The 20,373-nt window shown below is 45.2% G+C and overlaps 1 protein-coding gene across 1 annotated transcript in view; it reads left to right on the top strand.

Moving 5' to 3' along the window:
• The window catches only part of LOC132779998 (equilibrative nucleoside transporter 4), a 68,644-nt gene that overhangs the window by 23,905 nt on the left and 24,366 nt on the right, over nucleotides 1-20,373 (top strand). Inside the window, exons 3-6 of the mRNA XM_067473677.1 lie at nucleotides 8,234-8,365; nucleotides 10,819-10,932; nucleotides 14,951-15,079; nucleotides 20,100-20,174. Coding sequence (XP_067329778.1) covers nucleotides 8,234-8,365; nucleotides 10,819-10,932; nucleotides 14,951-15,079; nucleotides 20,100-20,174 — 450 coding nt within the window. The remainder of the gene's footprint in view (nucleotides 1-8,233; nucleotides 8,366-10,818; nucleotides 10,933-14,950; nucleotides 15,080-20,099; nucleotides 20,175-20,373) is intronic.

Here is a 20,373-nt window from a genome sequence, read left to right as displayed (position 1 = left end):
CTTTACTGAAGACAAGAGAAGTTTCTGTTTGATTGTTCATTAATAAAATACTTTGTTGTACTTCACAAGCCATCTAAAGATCATTTGTGGTGGAAAACCTCTGAGAACTTCTCTTTAGGCCCCCTTGCTTCCCGCTGGGCAAAGGTTGCACGTCCTGTTCTAAAGACAATTCTTTAGAGGTCCAGCGCGCGACAGAACATGCGCTCGTGAGGCGCCCCCGGCCAGCTTGCACAGCGGTGGAAAATCACATTCAAAGCACTCCCCGACAGATGGCCATCCAGCCTCTGTTTCAAAGCCTCCAAAGAAGGACAGAGAAAGAATTCCACTGCTGAGCAGCTTTCACGGTTAGGAAGTTCTTCCTAATGATTCCATCTGAACACTAGGAAGAACTTCCTAACAGTGTGAGAGAGCTGTTCAGCAGTGGAACTCTTACTCTGCCCTGGACTGGATGAGCCACCACGTCTCTTGCAACTCTATGGTTCTATTCTAAAGTTGGCCTTATCCTTCCACATCAATAGCCTGAGATTCTGATACTTAAGAATTCTTAAGTAAAGTATGGATACTAACTCTGGGCTAGATCAGGATTCACGAATTGGAGGCCCAAGAAGCCAAGGTGATCAAAGGGACCTCCAAACAGATATGGATTATATGACGAACAGCAAAGGACCCTCAACCCCTTAGTACAAGAAGCAGGCTTGTTTCAAGGATGCAGCATAGGCCATTTTCCTGCTCCGAGGGCCCCACAAGTGGCTGCAAATGTAATTTGTAGTTTGCAAAATTTGGAAAACAATGCAGAAGGTCCATGTAAGCTTGTTTCGAAGGTGAATTGCAATTCCTGAAGGTGTCCAAGATTTCCTTGCAAACAAAAGGGAAGATGTATTGTTTTTTTTAATTAATTTTTATTTAATTTTGCATCTATGTACAGATCATAGGGGATGACAGTGGAGGAAAAGAGGGGTTTGACGGGGGGGGGGTGCTGAGGGGAGGGGGGAGGTATGGGGAGGTATGGAGGAGGGGAGGGGGGGTTGAAGCAGGTGAGGTGGGAATTGTGGTACTTCCCAAAAGTCTTCCAGAAGTCTTCATCTCGTAGCGTCCTGTTGTTTCTGCCGACAGTGCTTCCTTTGGGCTTCAAGGTTTATATGCTAGACAGATCTATTTGTAATAGAACCCCCCTAGCTCTGATAAAGTCTTTAAACCCTATCCAATTTGTCCTTTTGTGCGTTCCTTTCAATCTTTGTGAAAGGCAGTCCATTTGAATGATATCAAAAACTTTAAGGATCCAATCTTCCATGCTTGGGGTTTCCTTTAGTTTCCATATTCTGGCCAGGACTATCCTTGCCGCAGTGCTAAATAGGAAGAGCACTTTCTCTTGATTCTTATCCAGTTTCATATTCATAATTCCCAGTAAGTATACCTCTGGTGCTTGTGGGAAGTTGAACTTCAGGATTTTTTGGGAGGCTTGGTGAACATCCTTCCAGAACGTTTTTACTTTTCTGCAGGGCCCACCATTGGTGATAAAAAGTTCCCGTCTCCTTTCCGCACTCCCAGCAATTACTTGAGATGTTTTTGTTACATTTTGCTAATTTTTCCGGTGTATAATGCCATCGGTAAAACATCTTGTACCAATTCTCACGTAGGTCACTGGCTTCTGTATATTTTATTTTGTTGTTCCAGATTTCCTCCCATTCTTCTATCAGTATGCTGTGGACGATATCTTTTGCCCACTTTACCCGGCAATTTTTCACTTGTTCCTCTTCGGTGTCCCATGCCAGTAGCTGTTGATAGAGGATTTTGATCAATTTTTTTTAGTTTTTTTTTTTATTATCCTATCCCATGGCCCTTGAGATTGACTGAAGCCTAATTTTTCATCTTCTTTGTATTCTTGGTATATTTGGTAGTAGTTCAGCCACGAGAGTTTTTTATTCATGCTTTTTATTTCCTCTAGAGATTTTAATATTAAATTACCATCCGCATTCTTTTTTAATAACTGTTGGTATGTCAGCCAGTTCTCCTCTTCCAATTCCCTTTTGTGTTTGGCTTCTACTGGGGATATCCAAAGAGGTGTATTGTTGAAGGCTTTCATGGCCGGAATCACTGGGTTGTTGTAGGTTTTTTCGGGCTATATGGGCATGGTCTAGAGGCATTCTCTCCTGACGTTTTGCCTGCATCTATGGCAAGCATCCTCAGAGGTAGTGAGGTGAAGATGTGGCTGAATATTATGGAGAGGAAGTGTCAGGAGCTGCAGAAAAACAACCTGAAGGGATGCCCTTTCCCCACTCCTTTTGCAAATAGCTTTCAAATAGGACACAAACACATTTTGATAGGTCAACTCCAGCCCAAGCCTCACATCTTTTCCATTATAGAAATCTTCTATTTGCACAGTTCATTGGAGACCGGGATTCAGCTTTCCTGCCCCTTCGCATCCCTGTGTTATTTGTTGGCCTTTTCTTGCTCTCTGCGGTGTTATTTAGTGACATTGCATCACAAAGGTCTGCTATTTGCACCCCTCCTGGGCCTTGGATGAAAGGCTGCAATTTGCCAAATGGACTTTAATCATGCGGGTTGCATCCATGGCCCAAGGCACTGGAGACCCTCAAAAAGCCTCCCATTTTCAAACATGAATGCCAGCATTTGATGAATCAAAGCAGAAAGCGGGGCCGGGGAGGTTAAATCCTTCCTTTTCAAGTTGGAATTGGAAAGCAGTGACTTGCTGCTCCACACGTTTCCCACTTCCTTCCACAAGTGATATGACAGTCCGTGAACATTCATTTTGTAGTGTAAGGGATCACGGGTTTAAGGTGCAGGGTCCCTTTTTGAAGAAATCCACAGAGTCCAATAGGTTCAGGTAAGACACCGTTTATTCAAGCTGACCAGCATGAGGCGAACAGACAGCATAGAATCATAGAATCATAGAATCAAAGAGTTGGAAGAGACCTCATGGGCCATCCAGTCCAATCCCATTCTGCCAAGAAGCAGGAATATTGCATTCAAATCACCCCTGACAGATGGTCATCCAGCCTCTGTTTAAAAGCTTCTAAAGAAGGAGCCTCCACCACACTCCAGGGCAGAGAGTTCCACTGCTGAACGGCTCTCACAGTCAGGAAGTTCTTCCTCATGTTCAGATGGAATCTCCTCTCTTGTAGTTTGAAGCCATTGTTTCGCGTCCTAGTCTCCAGGGAAGCAGGAAACAAGCTTGCTCCCTCCTCCCTGTGGCTTCCTCTCACATATTTATACATGGCTACCATATTTCCTCTCAGCCTTCTCTTCTTCAGGCTAAACATGCCCAGTTCCCTAAGCCCTCCTCATAGGGCTTGTTCTCCAGACCCTTGATCATTTTAGTCGCTCTCCTCTGGACACATTCCAGCTTCTCAATATCTCTCTTGAATTGTGGTGCCCAGAATTGGACACAATATTCCAGATGTGGTCTAACCAAAGCAGAATAGAGGGGTAGCATTACTTCCTTAGATCTAGACACTATGCTCCTATTGATGCAGGCCAAAATCCCATTGGCTTTTTTTGCCGCCACATCACATTGTTGGCTCATGTTTAACTTGTTGTCCACGAGGACTCCAAGATCTTTTTCACACGTACTGCTCTCGAGCCAGGCGTCCCCCATTCTGTATCTTTGCATTTCATTTTTTCTGCCAAAGTGGAGTATCTTGCACTTTTGGAAGTACTCCTGACGTCGAGCATGCCCCCCCCCCCCCGTAACAAGGGATGGTGACTTATAGTTCTGCAAAGGACAAAGGTACCAGACTGCGCAATAGGGGTTAAGTCTTGGTCACATTGCCAAGGCACTGACAACAACAAGGACCCCACGAGGCTTTTGGGAAACGGCTGGATCTTGGGACTGCCCTTTGTGAGAGTTGTAGTTTCCCAAGGACCGAAGTGTGAATCAGTTGCAGCACAGCTGGGGTTTCATCTGCCAGCCTTCCCAATGATCATGGACTCTCTGCCTGCATGTCTTGGACTTCAGTACATACTATCTCCCTCATGAACTTTCCTCAAAGACCTTTTAAAACATTGGACTTCAGGCTTCTTCATGAAAATTAATCCTTTTATTAAATATATTTGGGATGTGGGACAAAGATGGGGTTTTGTTGCCATGAAATGCTTATGATTTGAATGTATGTATCTTGCTATGAAATATCTTTTGCCCCCTTTACCCTTGCCTTTTGCCCCAAAAAGGCGACCGGGAAAAACCACTCAGTGCCCGAGGGGGCTGTTGTTCCCTCGAAACAAACCTTATCACAGACATTTGTATGGACAATAGCAACTGGAAATTCTTTGTTTATTTTTCTGAGTTGGCCTGGTAAATAAGGAATTTCTCTGGTCACATTTTAATTTAATTACAAAGGGACGAGGCCGGACCCAGGGGTCCCCTCGCCCCGGCTCTGTTTGCTTCTTTCGCAAGACCCATCAAGAGACACACCTCATCAGATCAGGAATCACAAAAACACCTATTTACTTAGAACTAACAATGGGACCTGGAGTTACTATTTGACTTTAGGAGGTGGTCATCACACTGTGATTTCCTCTGCCAAGTTTTCCTTCACAACAAACATCCTTCCCGGCCTCACCTTTTACCTTATATGATCCTGGAAGGGGAAAACCTGAATCAAATGATTATCCCTAATCACTGATCCATCACAAGAACAAAAAAACTGGTTTCCTTGGCTGGCTGATCCCTCGGGCACAGGACAGTGGAATGTCATCATCCTCTCTGGACACAATGTCCCTCTTCCGTCCTGCCTCCCTCTCTCTGATTTGCTAAGGAGCCGAAGAGGGAGGGAGTTTTGAAACTTTCAAACCTGTATTTTGCTATAAATATGCCTCTGATCAATGTACTGGTATGCTTGCATGTGAATGATCACTGCAATTGCATCCGCTTCAGCTGAATCGCTCATTAAACCTCGATGCCTCTTCTTCAACTTGGCAAGAGTCTCATTTCAATTATTAATATCAATAAAATTGCTGGAATCAGGCTTCCCTGAACGCTTGCCAAGGTCGTGTTCCCTCTTTGGTGGGAACTAAGGGTCATCTCTCCTTGGAGTTGACCCCCCTAAAGTCTCATTTGGCTTCATTCCTACAGACTGCCGCACCCTCCTCTGTTTTTGCAAACTGTTATATACCCTCAGGTAAACAAGAATATTTTTTGTCATGGAAAGTACTTTGACCTTTACTCTTCCTGTCCCATCAACCTCTTGATGCAACTTTGCGCTTAACCACAAACCCACTTCCTATGTAAGCTTGAACTGTGTATGACCTCTACATGTCACCTCTTGTTTTGAAAACATTTTCCTCTATGCTGCTCCTTTTCTACAGGGAAGGGGCCCATTTCTCTTTTGTTGCTAAAGGCTTTAGCTATTGCTAATTTCACTCAAAGGGCTTCTTCCAACAGTAGGAATCTACCTACCTACCTATCTTGCTATCTATCTATCTATCTATCTTGCTACATACCTACCTATCTACTTCTTAAGGGTTGGCCTTGATGGTCCCTTGGGTCTCTTCCAACACTAGGAATCCATCCATCTCTCTCTCTCTCTCTTTCTCTCTTAACTGTTAGACTTGATGGTCCCTGGGGCTTCTTCCAACAGTAGGAATCCATCTACCTACCTACCTACCTACCTACCTACCTGCCTGCCTGCCTGCCTGCCTACCTATCTTGCTATCTATCTATCTATCTATCTATCTATCTATCTTGCTACATACCTACCTATCTACTTCTTAAGGGTTGGCCTTGATGGTCCCTTGGGTCTCTTCCAACACTAGGAATCCATCCATCTCCCTCTCTCTCTCTCTCTCTCTCTCTCTCTCTCTCTTTCTCTCTTAACTGTTAGACTTGATGGTCCCTGGGGCTTCTTCCAACAGTAGGAATCCATCTACCTACCTACCTACCTACCTACCTACCTTGCTATCTATCTATCTATCTATCTATCTATCTATCTATCTATCTATCTATCTATCTATCTATTTTGCTACATACCTACCTTGCTATCTATCTATCTATCTATCTATCTATCTATCTATCTATCTTGCTACATACCTACCTATCTACTTCTTAAGGGTTGGCCTTGATGGTCCCTTGGGTCTCTTCCAACACTAGGAACCCATCCATCCATTCATGCATGCATGCATGCATCCATCCATCCATCCATCCATCTATCTATCTCTTTTAACTATCTCCAACTATATAATTCAGTAGAATTATATAGTTGGAAGAGACCACATGGGTCATCTACTCCAACTCCCTGTCATGCAGGAAAAGCACAATCAAAGTACCCCAAACAGATGCCCATGCAGCCTCTGTTTAAAAGCTTCCAAGGAAGGAGCCTCCACCACACTCCGAGGCAGAGAGTTCCACTGCTGAACAGCTCTCCTTACGCAAAGGAAGTTCTTCCTAACGTTCAAGTGGGATCTCCTTTCCTGTCACTCGAACCCATGGCTCCGCTGAGTCCTAGTTTCAAGGGCAACAGAAAACAAGCCTGCTCCCTCTTTCTTATGCCATCCTTTGACATGAATTCTGACCCTGTCCTCTGGAGTATTCGCTCTCCCTCCCAATTTAGTCCCATCTGCAAACTTGATAAGCCTGCCTTCTAAACCTTCAACCAAGTTTCCCAAACTAACCTTGATTTTGTCAATTTATATAAGGGACAACTTTTTACAGCATTGTATGTAATGGGACTAGAGCATCAATGGATTTCAGTATCCACAGGGAACCAAATGTAGGCACATACCAAGGGGTCACTGTATTTGAAGTGCATGGCATTTTTCTACTAAATGAACTAGAGATTCTCTAGGTCAGTGCATAGAGCAGTGTTTCTCTACCTTCCTAATGCTGCGACCCCTTAATACAGTTCCTCATGTTGTGGTCACCCCCAACCATAACATTATTTTCGTTGCTACTTCACAACTGTAATTTTGCTACTGTTGTGAATCTTTAAGTAAATATCTGATATGCAGGATGTATCTTCATTCACTGAACCAAACTTGGCACAAATTCCCAATACACCCAAATTTGAATACTGGTGAGATTGTGGACGATTGACTTAGTCTTTTAAGAGTTGTAGTTGCTGGGATTTATAGTTCACCTAAAATCAAAGAGTATTCTGAACTCCACCAATGATGGAATTGAACCAATCTTGGCACACACTCAGCTCCCATGACCAACGGAAAATACTGGCAGGGTTTGGTGGGCATTGACCTTGAGTTTTGGGAGTTGTAGTTCACCTACATCCAGAGAGCACTGTGGACACAAACAATGATGGATCTGGACCAAACTTGTCACAAATGCACAATATGCCCAAATGTGAACACTGGTTGAATATGGGGAAAATAGACCTTGACATTTGGGAGTTATAGTTGCTGGGATTTATAGTTCACCTAAAATCAAAGAGTATTCTGAACTCCACCAATGATGGAATTGAACCAATCTTGGCACACACTCAGCTCCCATGACCAACGGAAAATACTGGCAGGGTTTGGTGGGCATTGACCTTGAGTTTGGAAGTTGTAGTTCACCTACATCCAGAGAGCACTGTGGACACAAACAATGATGGATCTGGACCAAACTTGGCACAAATACTCAATATGCCCAAATGTGAACACTGGTTGAATATGGAGAAAATAGACCTTGACACTTGGGAGTTATAGTTGCTGGGATTTATAGTTCACCTAAAATCAAAGAGTATTCTGAACTCCACCAATGATGGAATTGAACCAATCTTGGCACACACAACTCCCATGACGAACGGAAAATACTGGCAGGGTTTGGTGGGCATTGACCTTGAGTTTTGGAGTTGTAGTTCACCTACATCCAGAGAGCACTGTGGACACAAACAATGATGGATCTGGACCAAACTTGTCACAAATGCTCAACATGCCCAAATGTGAACACTGGTTGGATATGGGGAAAATAGACCTTGACATTTGGGAGTTATAGTTGCTGGGATTTATAGTTCACCTACAATCAAAGAGCATTCTGAACCCCACCAACGATAGAATTGGGCCAAACTTCCTGCACAGAACCCCCATGACCAATAGAAAATACTGTGTTTTCTGTTGGTCTTTGGGGACCCCTCTGACACCCTATTTTGGCTTCCCTATTTTGCGGAATTTCACTTATCCCGGGTGGTCCTGGAACGTAAACCCCTGCAATAAATGAGGGACCACTGTGCTCCTTTCTGACCTCTTCAACTATGAACCTCCCTTCCTCTCCTGTTTTGGGTTGCAGCCTGTGAAGACCCCGAACCCCAGGACCGCTACCATGGCATTTACTTTGCAATGCTGCTGGCAGGAGTTGGCTTCCTCTTGCCTTACAATAGCTTCATCACAGATGTGGACTACCTTCATCACAAGTACCCAGGTAGGATTGCGGCATCTTTAGGAAACTCCAAAGACGGAGACTGGAAGTGTATTGGCATGGCACGGCATGGTTGTTCTTGTCATTGGAAACTCCAAAGACAGAGATTGGAAGTGTATTGGTTGGCACTGCATGGTTGTTCTTGTCACCACCAGCACCACCTTCTTCTCTTTGCTAAGATGAAGAACAAGCCCTTTGGATTAGGACAACCACGTGTGAGAAGTCTTCAACAGGGCATAAAAAGAAATGTCCCCCAAAATGATTTATGGATTCATCGGTTGCACTTGCACATATATAAGTCATTGACACTTACTGTATATACTTGAGTATAAGCCGACCTGAATATAAGCCGAGGCACCTAATTTTACGACAAGAAACTTGGAAAATGTATTGATTCGAGTATAAGTCGAGGGTGAAAAATGCAGCTGCTACTGAAAATCATCAGTAGGTTAAATGTTTTTGTGTACATACATAAAACTGTAATTTAAGATAAGACTATCCAACTCTGATGAAACCATTTGTAAAGAAGTATTAATGCCACCAAATACTGTAAGGAACCTCCGTCAATGCTAATTAAACTGCCACCATAATGTATAGAGACACTGGTATTAAAGTCTCTGTTAGTCTCTGTTTATGTTGTGAGGTAATTTTGGTAGAGTGGAATGCACCGAACGTAAAATCAATGGAGATGAGGCAGTTTTTAAAATAACAAAGAGAACAAGTTTATTGTTGAACAAAGCTTGTGGTTGCAATATAAAGATGTTCAGCTTGGCATATACTTGATGGTTACAATATGGAGAGGTTATGCTTGGCATATACTTGATGGTTACAATATGACTTGGTAGAGATACAATTCAGCCTTTGATGTTACAACTTTTAAACTCTTGCTCTGGTGAAGGTGTCTATTATTCAGTGTTCCCTGCTGTGAATATTCTCACTGTTTGATCTATACTGGATCAAATAATAGAACTCCAGTCTTCCACCGACTGGCAATCGTACAAAGCCTCTGTTAGTTCTTTTTTAACTAAAGAAATCTAACAAAGTTTTACCCTTCAGCTCCCTAGCTGAAGAAATATTCACGAACACTAACTAACACTACACTTCTTCACTCCTCAGAGTCTCTTCCCTGACTCTGCTACTCTCTTAGAGTCCCTATCTGACTCTGCTACTTTCTCTCAGGGTCTCTTCCTCCTGACTGAAACTTAACTGTCACTTTCAAACCTTTTTCTCTCTAAGCTCCTCCCACCTCCTCTTCTGTCTTGTTTCCATGGCAACATATCTCTCCCAGCTGGGCCGCTCCAGCCATAGGCAACCAATGTAAAACACAAATACAGTTTTAAACACATTATAATAAACACTTCTGTACACCATTATTCGAATCTTCTTCAATGTCAATGTGCTTACGTATCCTTCCAATAATAATAGAGTAAAATAATAAATGTAATAATAATAATAATAATAATAGAGTAAATAATGGAAATGTAATAACAGTAACAGAGTAAAATAATAAATGTAATAATAATACACAGAGTAAAATAATAAACGTACTAAAATAATAGTACAGTAAAATAATGTAAAGGTAATAATAATAAATAGAGTAAAATAATAAATGTAATAAAAATAATACTAATAACAGAGTAAAATAATAAATAACCTTGACTCGAGTATAAGCCTAGGAGAACTTTTTAGCCTAAAAAAAGGGCTGAAAAACTAGGCTTATACTCGAGTATATACAGTACTTAATTACTTAGGCGATCCCTCATAGCCTCAGGATGATGGTCTTCCAAGTCTGGTGTCTTGGTGGTGGGTCTGTAGGTGGTTGTGGAGTCCTATTCTTGATCCCTATGTTCTCCTGCAGTGAGGACTTCGATTTCCAGGTGGAAGGCATATCCGGTCGGGGTTGGATTGATGAGCCTTCCTCTTGGCACGTTTCTCCCTTTCGCCCTCCATTCATGCCTTTTTGAATTCCACAGCACTGCTGGTCACAGCTGACCTCCAGCTGGAGCCCTCAAGGGCCAGGGCTTCCCAGTTCTCAGTATCTATGCCAGAGTTTTTAAGAGCCCATCTTTAAATCTCTTTTCCTGCCCACCAACATTCCATTTTCCATTCTTGAGTTCGGAGTAGAGCAACTGCTTTGGGAGATGGTGGTCGGGCATTCGGACAACGTGACCAGTCCAACGGAGGTGATGGCAGAGGACCATGGCTTCAATGCTGGTGGTCTTTGCTTCTTCCAGCACACTGACATTTGTCTGCCTGTCTTCCCAAGAGATTTGCAGGATTTTTCAGAGGCAACGCTGATGGAATCATTCTAGGAGTTGCGTGTGACGTCTGTAGATAGTCCACGTGTCACAGGCGTATGGCAACTTCAGAAAAGAAACTTAGCAATGCATGGTCTTAGCAAATGTTGGTTGGCTCCATTTTCCTGCCGCAACCATCTCTTTGTTGTTCTTCCGCAGGGACTTCTATCGTGTTTGACATGAGCCTTACCTACATTTTGGTAGCCTTGGTAGCCGTCATCCTCAACAATGCTCTGGTGGAAATGCTGAGTCTCCACACCAGGATCGCCGTGGGTAAGTTCTGCTCCCTTCTTCCCCTGACTCTTTCGAGGACTAGGTTTCAACATCTTGGACAGATGGATTAAAACACAGAATGAATCCATTGCCCTACCAGCAACCATAGACTCAGAGGAGGTTACCAGTCTAGCTGTTGCATCCATCACAAAGCAACCCTCTTTGACTTCCAATTTTGGGAGTATGACAGACTATTATAATGTCTTTATGGTTGGCCAAGCAAGGTGGGACTTCTGGAACCAGACTTGAAGGCACGCAACAACAACAATCTTATATATCTGTACTGTTAGATAGATAATGCAATGTTAGCAAGGAATGTGTTGGCTGTAACCCTATTGTGTAAAACCGGAAGAAAATACAGTTCTAATGGACATGTGGTCACATACTTGCTGAAGGATTAAGTGGATGGTGATGTGTAACTGAAGGGACATGCTTTGAAGAAGCTGGGTCATGAACAAACATGTGACATTCATGCTGAGGGTTGCATCATTCACTTTTGTCCCTGACTGTTAACAAGTGAGTAGTGGGTATAAAAGAGGGCAAGTATTGGAAATTCCATAACCTAATGGAAATAAGTGCACCATATCCTTATTGTTGTTCATTCGTTCAGTCGTCTCCGACTCATCGTGACCTCATGGACCAGCCCACGCCAGAGCTCCCTGTCGGCCGTCACCACCCCCAGCTCCTTCAAGGTCAGTCCAGTCACTTCAAGGATGCCGTCCATCCATCTTGCCCTTGGTCGGCCCCTCTTCCTTTTACCTTATTATCCTTATTGGAAAGGTAAAAATGATGTCCTCTCCATTTGGCAAATGTGAACCTCCATGAACATGTGGAGACCAGCTTTTGAAAAACCACGAGTCAAGAAAAGTATGACCTTGTTCGAAGTCAACTCTTCGAACAAGTGATAATCACAAGTTTTATTGTAATGGCACACAGGTAACTCGGCTGTTAGACTGAAGAACCATGTCTTTAAACTGCCAAGGATAAAGACATGCCACTACAAAAATAGATTTGGTTAACAGAGGATGGTTGTTTCTTTGACCCAAAATATATTTATTTATTTATTTATTTATTTACAGTATTTATATTCCGCCCTTCTCACTCCGCAGGGGATTCAGGGCGGATTACAGTGTACACATATAAGGCAAACATTCAATGCCAATTTTGACATACAACGTATACAGACATACACAGAGGCTATTTAACTTTTTCTGGCCGCCAGGGGAGCTGTCGCTTTCATCGTCCATCTGCGACGCTGATGAAGTACTTCCGCATTCCCCGCATGCTTCCCGCTGGAATGCTTTGTGGTTTCCTCCTTTCTGTTGAGATTGTCCACCTGCTTCTTGTGGATTTCAATGGCTTCTCTGTGTAGTCTGACATGGTGGTTGTGAGAGTGGTCCAGCATTTCTGTGTTCTCAAATAAAATGCTGTGTCCAGGCTGGTTCATCAGGTGCTCTGCTATGGCTGACTTCTCTGGTTGGAGTAGTCTGCAGTGCCTTTCATGTTCCTTGATTCGTGTTTGGGCAACGCTGCCGCATTTGGTGGTCCCTCTGTAGCCTTGTCCACAGTTGCATGGTATACGGTAGACTCCTGCAGAGGTGAGAGAAGCCCTTGAAATCCACAAGAAGCATGTGGACAATTCCAACAGAAAGGAGGAAACCATGAAAATGAACAAAATCTGGCTACCAGTATTAAAAAAAAACTCTAAAATTAGAACAGCACAACAACAGAGAGGAAACAAACAAGGACGTCTAATCACCTCTCAACAAAAGATTGCTCCAGGCACTGTCAGGCCATTATTTATTTATTTATTTATTTATTTATTTATTTACTTTATTTATATACCGCTTTTCTCAGCCCTCAGGCAACTCAAAGCAGTGAACAACATCAGTACAAAATATATAGGGCAATTAAAAACAATTATCACATAAATCATTAAACATCCGTATAACAATCATTAGCGCCTCAGCAGTAAAATCGGAATCCAGTCTCGTCATCCATTATTCCGTATTCCTATGTCCAATTACACTGTTTAATCAAAGGCTTGTTCAAACAGCCAGGTCTTCACTTTCCTCCGAAATGCCGATCTGATATCTGCAGGCAGGGCGTTCCACAGCCGAGGGGCCACCACTGAGAAGGCCCTGTCTCTCGTCCCCGCCAAGTATGCCTGTGATGTAGGCGGGACCGAGAGCAGGGCCTCCCCAGATGATCTTAGTGTCCTAGCCGGTTCATAGGAGGAGATGCGTTCGGAGAGGTAAGTAGGGCCAGAACTGTTTAGGGCTTTATAGGCTAACGCCAGAACTTTGAATTGTGCCCGGTAGCAAACTGGCAGCCAGTGGAGCTGGCGCACCAGAGGAATAGTATGCTCCCTGAGTGCTGCTACTGTTAGCAACCTGGCTGCCGAACGCTGGACCATTTGAAGCTTCCGAGCAGTCTTCAAAGGCAACCCCACGTAGAGAGCGTTGCAGTAGTCTATGCGGGATGTAACCAGAGCGTGGACTACCGTGGCCAAGTCAGACTTCCCAAGTCAGATTATATGCTAATCAAGGTGGTCAGTTGAAACATTCACACCTAGCTCCAGCAGACAAGAGTCCTTTGCCCCACCCTGGTCATTCCACAGATATATAAACCCTTTTTCCTAGTTCCAACAGACCTCACTACCTCTCAGGATGCTTGCCATAGATGCAGCCGAAATCCTGGCTACGGGCCTGGCTGGACCATTTGAAGCTTCCGAGCAGTCTTCAAAGGCAACCCCACGTAGAGAGCATTGCAGTAGTCTATGCGGGATGTAACCAGAGCGTGGACTACCGTGGCCAAGTCAGACTTCCCAAGTCAGATTATATGCTAATCAAGGTGGTCAGTTGAAACATTCACACCTAGCTCCAGCAGACAAGAGTCCTTTGTCCCACCCTGGTCATTCCACAGATATATAAACCCTTTTTCCTAGTTCCAACAGACCTCACTACCTCTGAGGATGCTTGCCATAGATGCAGGCGAAACGTCAGGAGAGAATGCCTCTAGAACATGGCCATAAAGCCCGGAAAAACCTACAACAACCCAAAAATAAAATACAAGAAACAATATAAATAAGCACATCAAACAGTGTAAAATCACAATAATTTACACACAGAAAATAAATCACAGCGGGCAGGGCCAGGAGCAAGGATGAAAAGTTTAAAACACTGTTTAAACAAACAAAGTTTAAACAATCAGGCACATCAAATCACTCTCAACAAAAGACTCCCCCCAGGCACTTCCAAGCCATTAAATGCTAATCAAGGTGGTTAGTTGAAACATTCACACCTAGCTCCAGTAGACAAGAGCCCTTTGCCCCACCCTGGTCATTCCACAGATATATAAACCCTTTTTCCTAGTTCCAACAGACCTCACTACCTCTGAGGATGCTTGCCATAGATGCAGGCGAAACGTCAGGAGAGAATGCCTTTAGAACATGGCCATATAGCCCAAAAAAACCCTATAACAATCGAATGATTCCGGCCATAAAAGCCTTCGACAATATCCTATACTACTTTTGATCATAGAATCATAGAGTTGGAAGAGACCTCATGGGCCATCCAGTCCAACCCCATTCTGCCAAGAAGCAGGAATATTGCATTCAAATCACCCCTGACAGATGGCCATCCAGCCTCTGCTTAAAAGCTTCCAAAGAAGGAGCCTCCACCACACTCCGGGGCAGAGAGTTCCACTGCTGAACGGCTCTCACAGTCAGGAAGTTCTTCCTTGTGTTCAGATGGAATCTCCTCTTTTTTATCCTTTTTATCCTTTTTATTCTTCAATAAACTGCTTTGCTTATACTGAACTCTGGAGTGTGAGATTGGTTCAGAGGTGCCTTCCCAGCCCTGGTGTATTCTAGGAGGGCGTGATTGGGAGAAAACTATACATCACACACCTATCCCACCTTCGACATGTACTGTTTTTTAAATCACAACTTGTGTGCCAAAAAAAAGATTACTGTTTCAGAAATGATGTATTCTCCATGTCCTTCTTGTTCTTGCAGGGTACCTGTTTGCCCTTGGTCCGCTTCTCTTTGTTAGCATCTGTGACGTCTGGCTGGAGCTTTTCTCCCAGCGGCATGCCTACGCCGTCAACCTCATCGCGGTGGGTGTGGTGGCCTTTGGTTGCACAGGTAGGCATGGGAATGGATGGGCTCCCCATGGGCGTTCTTGGCTGGGATTGGAACCCTCGTCTCAGAAAAGTTACTTTTGGGCTACCTCTCTTGGAATCCTCCTGCTGAGCATGGCTGAGGACACTGACCATTCGTGGTCTCGTGCTTTCCTTATAGCTGCCCAAGGCTGTGGTCACTGCTCAACCATCTTAGAATGATAGAATCAAAGAGTTGGAAGAGACCTCCTGGGCCATCCAGTCCAACCCCATTCTGCCAAGAAGCAGGAAAATCACATTCAGAGCACTCCCTCATAGCCTGAGGAAGATGGTCTTCCAAGACTAGTGTCTTGGTGGTGGGTCTGTAGGTGGTTGTGGAGCCCTATTCTTGGTCCGCATCTTCTGCCTCAGTGAGGACATTGGTTTCCAGATGGAGGGTGGTCTCAGTCAGGGTGTCAACCTCATCGCGGTGGGTGTGGTGGCCTTTGGTTGCACAGGTAGGCATGGGAATGGATGGGCTCCCCATGGGCGTTCTTGGCTGGGATTGGAACCCTCGTCTCAGAAAAGTTACTTTTGGGCTACCTCTCTTGGAATCCTCCTGCTGAGCATGGCTGAGGACACTGACCATTCGTGGTCTCGTGCTTTCCTTATAGCTGCCCAAGGCTGTGGTCACTGCTCAACCATCTTAGAATGATAGAATCAAAGAGTTGGAAGAGACCTCCTGGGCCATCCAGTCCAACCCCATTCTGCCAAGAAGCAGGAAAATCACATTCAGAGCACTCCCTCATAGCCTGAGGAAGATGGTCTTCCAAGACTAGTGTCTTGGTGGTGGGTCTGTAGGTGGTTGTGGAGCCCTATTCTTGGTCCGCATCTTCTGCCTCAGTGAGGACATTGGTTTCCAGATGGAGGGTGGTCTCAGTCAGGGTGTCAACCTCATCGCGGTGGGTGTGGTGGCCTTTGGTTGCACAGGTAGGCATGGGAATGGATGGGCTCCCCATGGGCGTTCTTGGCTGGGATTGGAACCCTCGTCTCAGAAAAGTTACTTTTGGGCTACCTCTCTTGGAATCCTCCTGCTGAGCATGGCTGAGGACACTGACCATTCGTGGTCTCGTGCTTTCCTTATAGCTGCCCAAGGCTGTGGTCACTGCTCAACCATCTTAGAATGATAGAATCAAAGAGTTGGAAGAGACCTCCTGGGCCATCCAGTCCAACCCCATTCTGCCAAGAAGCAGGAAAATCACATTCAGAGCACTCCCTCATAGCCTGAGGAAGATGGTCTTCCAAGACTAGTGTCTTGGTGGTGGGTCTGTAGGTGGTTGTGGAGCCCTATTCTTGGTCCGCATCTTCTGCCTCAGTGAGGACATTGGTTTCCAGATGGAGGGTGGTCTCAGTCAGGGTGTCAACCTCATCGCGGTGGGTGTGGTGGCCTTTGGTTGCACAGGTAGGCATGGGAATGGATGGGCTCCCCATGGGCGTTCTTGGCTGGGATTGGAACCCTCGTCTCAGAAAAGTTACTTTTGGGCTACCTCTCTTGGAATCCTCCTGCTGAGCATGGCTGAGGACACTGACCATTCGTGGTCTAGTGCTTTCCTTATAGCTGTCCAAGGCTGTGGTCACTGCTCCACCATCTTAGAATGATAGAATCCTAGAGTTGGAAGAGACCACGTGGGCCATCCAGTCCAACCCCATTCTGCCAAGAAGCAGGAAAATCACATTCAGAGCACTTCCTCATAGCCTGAGGAAGATGGTCTTCCAAGACTAGTGTCTTGGCGGTGGGTCTGTAGGTGGTTGTGGAGCCCTATTCTTGATCCGCATCTTCTCCCTCAGTGAGGACATTGGTTTCAGTCAGGGTTGGCTGGACACGCCTTCCTCTTGACAGGTTTCTCCCTTTCGCTCTCCATTCATGCCGCTTCAAATTCCACAGCACTGCTGGTCACAGCTGACTCCCAGTTACAGTGCTCAAGGGCCAGGGCTTACCAGTTATTGACACTATGGCAGGCATGTCCAAAGTCCAGCTTGGGCGCCAACTGTGGTCCATGCTCAAATTTCCAGACTCTGTAGAATCATAGAATCATACAATCATGGAGTCGGAAGAGACCTCATGGGCCATCCAGTCCAACCCCATTCTGCCAAGAAGCAGGAATATTGCATTCAAAGCATCCCTGACAGATGGTCATCCAGCCTCTGTTTAAAAGCCTCCAAAGTAAGAGCCTCCACCACACTCCTGGGCAGAGAGTTCCACTGCTGAACAGCTCTCTCTCACAGTCATAGAATCCTAGAGTTGGAAGAGACCTCATGGGTCATCCAGTCCAACCCTCTGCTAAGAAGCAGGAATATTGCATTCAAATCACCCCTGACAGATGGCCATCCAGCCTCTATTTAAAAGCTTCCAAAGAAGGAGCCTCCGCCACACTCCGGGGCAGAGAGTTCCACTGCTGAACGGCTCTCACAGTCAGGAAGTTCTTCCTCATGTTCAGATGGAATCTCCTTTCTTGTAGTTTGAAGCCATTGTTCCATTGCGTCCTAGTCTCCAAGGAAGCAGAAAACAAGCTTGCTCCCTCCTCCCTGTGGCTTCCTCTCACATATTTATACATGGCTATCATATCTCCTCTCAGCCTTCTCTTCTTCAGGCTAAACATGCCCAGCTCGTTAAGCCGCTCCTCATAGGGCTTGTTCTCCAGATCTTTTATCATTTTAGTCGCTCTCCTCTGGACACATTCCAGCTTGTCAATATCTCTCTTGAATTGTGGTGCCCAGAATTGGACACAATATTCCAGGTGTGGTCTAACCAAAACAGAATAGAGGGGTAGCATTACTTCCCTAGATCTAGACACTACGCTCCTCTTGATGCAGGCCAAAATCCCATTGGCTTTTTTTGCCGCCACATCACATTGTTGGCTCATGTTTAACTTCCTGTCCACGAGGACTCCAAGATCTTTTTCACACGTACTGCTCTCGAGCCAGGCATTGTCCCCCATTCTGTATCTTTGCATTTCGTTTTTCCTGCCAAAGTGGAGTCTCTTGCATTTGTCACTGTTGAACTTCATTTTGTGAGTTTTGGCCAATCATCTCTCTAATCTGTCAAGATGGTTTTGAATCCAACTCCTGTCCTCTGGAGTCTTGGCTATCCCTCCCAATTTGGTGTCGTCTGCAAACTTGATGATCCTGCCTTCTAACCCTTCATCTAAGTCATCGTAGAATGATAGAATCTTAGAGTTCGAAAAGACCTCATGGGCCATCCAGTCCAACCCCATTCTGCCAAGAAGCAGAAAAATCACATTCAGAGCACTCCCTCATAGCCTGAGGAAGATGGTCTTCCAAGACTAGTGTCTTGGCGGTGGGTCTGTAGGTGGTTGTGGAGCCCTATTCTTGATCCGCACCTTCTCCCTCAGTGAGGACATTGGTTTCCAGATGGAGGGTGGTCTCAGTCAGGGTGTCAACCTCATCGCGGTGGGTGTGGTGGCCTTTGGTTGCACAGGTAGGCATGGGAATGGATGGGCTCCCCATGGGCGTTCTTGGCTGGGATTGGAACCCTCGTCTCAGAAATGTTACTTTTGAGCTAACTCTCTTGGAATTTAAAAAACACAAAGTTCGCAAGCTTGGTAGTTGATTAGATGTCCTTTGACCAGTATCTGGCCACTTGGAGTGCCTCTGGTGTTGCCGCAAGAAGGTCCTCCCTTGTGCATGTGGCAGGGCTCAGGTTGCATTGCAGCAGGTGGTCAGTGGTTGGCTCTTCTCCGGACTTGCATGTCGTGGATTCAACTTTGTGGCCCCATTTCTTGAGGTTAGCTCTGCATCTCGTGGTGCCAGAGCACAGTCTGTTCAGTGCCTTCCAAGTTGCCCAGTTTTCTGTGTGTCTTTCATTTGGTGGCAGCCATTGATTGAGGTTCTGGGTTTGAGCCTGCCACTTTTGGACTCTCGCTTTCTGGGGTGTTCCAGCAAGTGTCTCTGTAGATCTTAGGAAGCTATTTCCTGATTCAAGTCGTTGACGTGCTGGCTGATACCTAAACAAGGGATGAGCTGGAGATGTCTCTGCCTTGGTCCTTTCACTATTGGTTGCTACTTCCCAGCAGATGTCAGGTGGTGCAATACCAGCTAAACAGTGTAATTTCTCCAGTGGTGTAGGGCGCAGACACCCCGTGATAATGTGGCATGTCTCATTAAGAGCCACATCCACTGTTTTAGCGTGGTGAGATGTGTTCCACACTGGACATGCATACTCAGCAGCAGAGTAGCATAGCGCAAGGGCAGATGTCTTCACTGTGTCTAGTTGTGATCCTCGGGTTATGCAGGTCAGCTTTCGTATGATATTGTTTCTAGCACCCACTTTTTGCTTGATATTCAGGCAGTGCTTCTTGCAGGCCAGAGCACGGTCCAGAGTGACTCCCAGGTATGTGCTGCAATGTTCCAGTGGGATCCCTTCCCAGGTGATCCTCAGAGCTCGGGATGCTTGTCTGTTCTTCAGGTGAAAGGCGCATGTCTGTGTTTTAGATGGGTTAGGGATCAGCTGGTTTTCCCTGTATTAGGCAGTAAGAGCACCTAGAGCTTCGGAGAGCTTCTGTTCAACCATCTCAAAGCTCCCTGCTTGAGCAATAAGTCATGAAGTTGGACTTAAGTACAAATGGAAAGGGGGCTCAATTTTCCTTCTTCGGGTGGCCTTGATCTATTAATTGACCTTTCCTGGTCCAGGACCTTCTTGAAGGAGCTGGGGGTGGTGACGAACGACAGGGAGCTCTGGTGTTGACTGGTCCATGAAGTCATGAAGAGTCGGAAACGACTGAACGAATGAACAACAACAAAGGCTGTGGTCGTCACTCCACCGTCTAGTAGCAAAACCCACAATTTAATTCTGTCTCATGTGTCGAAGGAGGTTGTTTTGTTTTCAATCCAAATTCCCTTGCCAATCTATTCTGTACCGGTTGGAAAGGAATTTGGGAATAATTCTTGTGTTGTTACAAGGAATCGAGTGTGCTTTTTTCTCCCCAATCGTGGCATAATAACAGGCTTCCCTCACTTGTTTCTCATCTCTGTCCTCCCCTTTGAAGTGCAGCAATCCAGCTTCTATGGCTACACCGGGATGTTACCAAAGCGATATACCCAAGGCGTCATGACCGGTGAAAGTGAGTATTGCCCTTTTTTTTTCTCAGTCCCAAAAACGACATTACACCATAAATGTAGCACCATCATTCCACTTTCAGGGAGCACCATTGCATCCATTTGCAGATTTGTAGTTTCTGGCTGGAAATTCCAAGTGCTGTCCTCCTTCCTAAACTGCAAATCCCAGATTCTCATGGGAGGCAATGACTGCAATTAAGATGC

Source organism: Anolis sagrei, chromosome X, assembly GCF_037176765.1.
Source record: "Anolis sagrei isolate rAnoSag1 chromosome X, rAnoSag1.mat, whole genome shotgun sequence".
Classification (NCBI taxonomy): domain Eukaryota; kingdom Metazoa; phylum Chordata; class Lepidosauria; order Squamata; family Dactyloidae; genus Anolis; species Anolis sagrei.
The sequence above is the reverse complement of the archived record's forward strand: the minus strand, read 5'-3'. Positions and strand labels throughout refer to the sequence as shown.